The sequence below is a fragment of the Octodon degus genome, unplaced genomic scaffold, assembly GCF_000260255.1.
Source record: "Octodon degus isolate 3935 unplaced genomic scaffold, OctDeg1.0 scaffold00067, whole genome shotgun sequence".
In the NCBI taxonomy this organism is placed as follows: domain Eukaryota; kingdom Metazoa; phylum Chordata; class Mammalia; order Rodentia; family Octodontidae; genus Octodon; species Octodon degus.
The window spans coordinates 7,422,654-7,424,309 of record NW_004524643.1 but is presented as its reverse complement, the minus strand read 5'-3'; the positions used below and the strand labels follow the sequence as shown (position 1 = coordinate 7,424,309).

At 36.8% G+C, this 1,656-nt stretch overlaps 1 protein-coding gene across 1 annotated transcript in view; it reads left to right on the top strand.

Moving 5' to 3' along the window:
- Copb1 (coatomer protein complex subunit beta 1) overlaps positions 1-1,656 on the top strand; it is a 40,430-nt gene that overhangs the window by 14,493 nt on the left and 24,281 nt on the right. The window contains exon 6 of the mRNA XM_023719326.1: positions 192-284. Within this exon, the coding sequence (XP_023575094.1) occupies positions 192-284 (93 nt within the window). The remainder of the gene's footprint in view (positions 1-191; positions 285-1,656) is intronic.

The window sequence follows — 1,656 nt, the reverse complement described above, 5'->3', positions numbered from 1 at the left end:
CCTCAGATTGAATGTGTGTTTTTAAAGTTGCATTAGGTCATTGTGTTGAATAAGGTAGAGTATGATAAGTATCTATTTTGTTTTGTTTTGTTGGTACCAAGAATCGAACTCAGGACCTTGTGCTTGCCAGGCAGGCACTATACTGCTGTGCTGTATTTCCAGCCTGATCAATATGTGCTTGTTTTTTTTAGGATCGTGCTTTGGATTACCTGAGTACTTGTATTGATCAAGTTCAAACTTTTGGAGACATTCTGCAATTGGTTATTGTGGAACTAATTTATAAGGTAAGTGGTAATTTATGGTGAGTAAACTTAAGTTTAGGTCAAGGCTAAGTAGTGTTTTTCTGAAGTGCTACCTAATTGCTATGATAATATATTTTATACTTGATTTTAGCGAAAAGGCAGAGAAATGATATTTTAATAATAGAAATGTTTTGCAACATAGCCCGATTAAAGACTTTTTTCCTTGGCTTATTTTATTTTCCAGTTACTTTGTTCCATCCTTTGCTTTATCCTTTTCTCAAGCAGTCCTTGTGTATTGGCAGCACCTTAATTTGCTATATCTTTTCAAAGGATTGAGTTTATCTTAATGTTCTGATAAATAAAAGGTGTGATGACTTCCAATTTCTCTGTGGCTAACAGAGTATAGTTGTCTTTGTTGTTTGTTTGTTTGTTTGTTTGTTTTTTGGTGGAACTGGGGATTGAGCTCAGGCCCTTGCACTTGCCAGGGAAGTGCTTATTCTACTGAGCCATCTCCCGGCCCTTATAGTTGTCTTTGGAGGAAAGAAGATTCCTCCTAACATAGGATACTAGTGATTTATAAGCAGCATTTAAAGGGAAACAAGGCTTGTAAATGTATGGCTCCCTTCTGTGTATGTATGCTGTGTGTCCCTGGCACCTGATGACTTTGTTCTTAGGATCTAAATTATATTAGAAGGGGTAGTTTATACATGTCCAAGTAGTAGAGATTTGGCTGTGTGTATTTTAGGAAAATGCAATATGGCATTATTTAGAAGAAAAAAATAAGGACTATTTGTTTCATAAATAATCAAGATGTATTTAAAACAGGATAAAAGTCTTTAGTTTCTGCTGTAGTAATGCATATCAAAAATAATAGAAAATGCTAACTGATTTTTTTTTTTTTTTTGAGACATGGTCTTGTCAGGCAGTTCAGGTTGACCTTGAACTCACTATAGAGCCCATACTGGCCTCAAACTTGGAGCAATCTTCCTGACTCAGCCTCCTGGGTGCTAGAATTACAGGTGTGCATCACAACACCTGGCAGGAAATAATAATTGAAAAAAATTTTCATTTATCATTCTTGTTTGAAGAACTGTTATTTTCTTCTATCAACTATGTTAATATCATCTATGTTTTACTTTTTTTTAACCATTTATTCACTTATTTATTTGGTATAGGGTCTACCTGTGCAGCTCAGACTTGTAGTGATCCTCCTGTCTCAGCCTCCCCAACACTGGGATTACAGGCTTGTACCACCACACCCAAAACACTGTGTGCCTGGACTCTGGGGCCAGCACAGCATACAGTACTGGGGATCGAACCTGGGTTCTTGTGCTTGCCGAGCAGGCACTTAGACCACAAGCTATCACCCTAGGCTATGTTTTACTTTTTGATGTGGCATCTAGAATAAAAATAT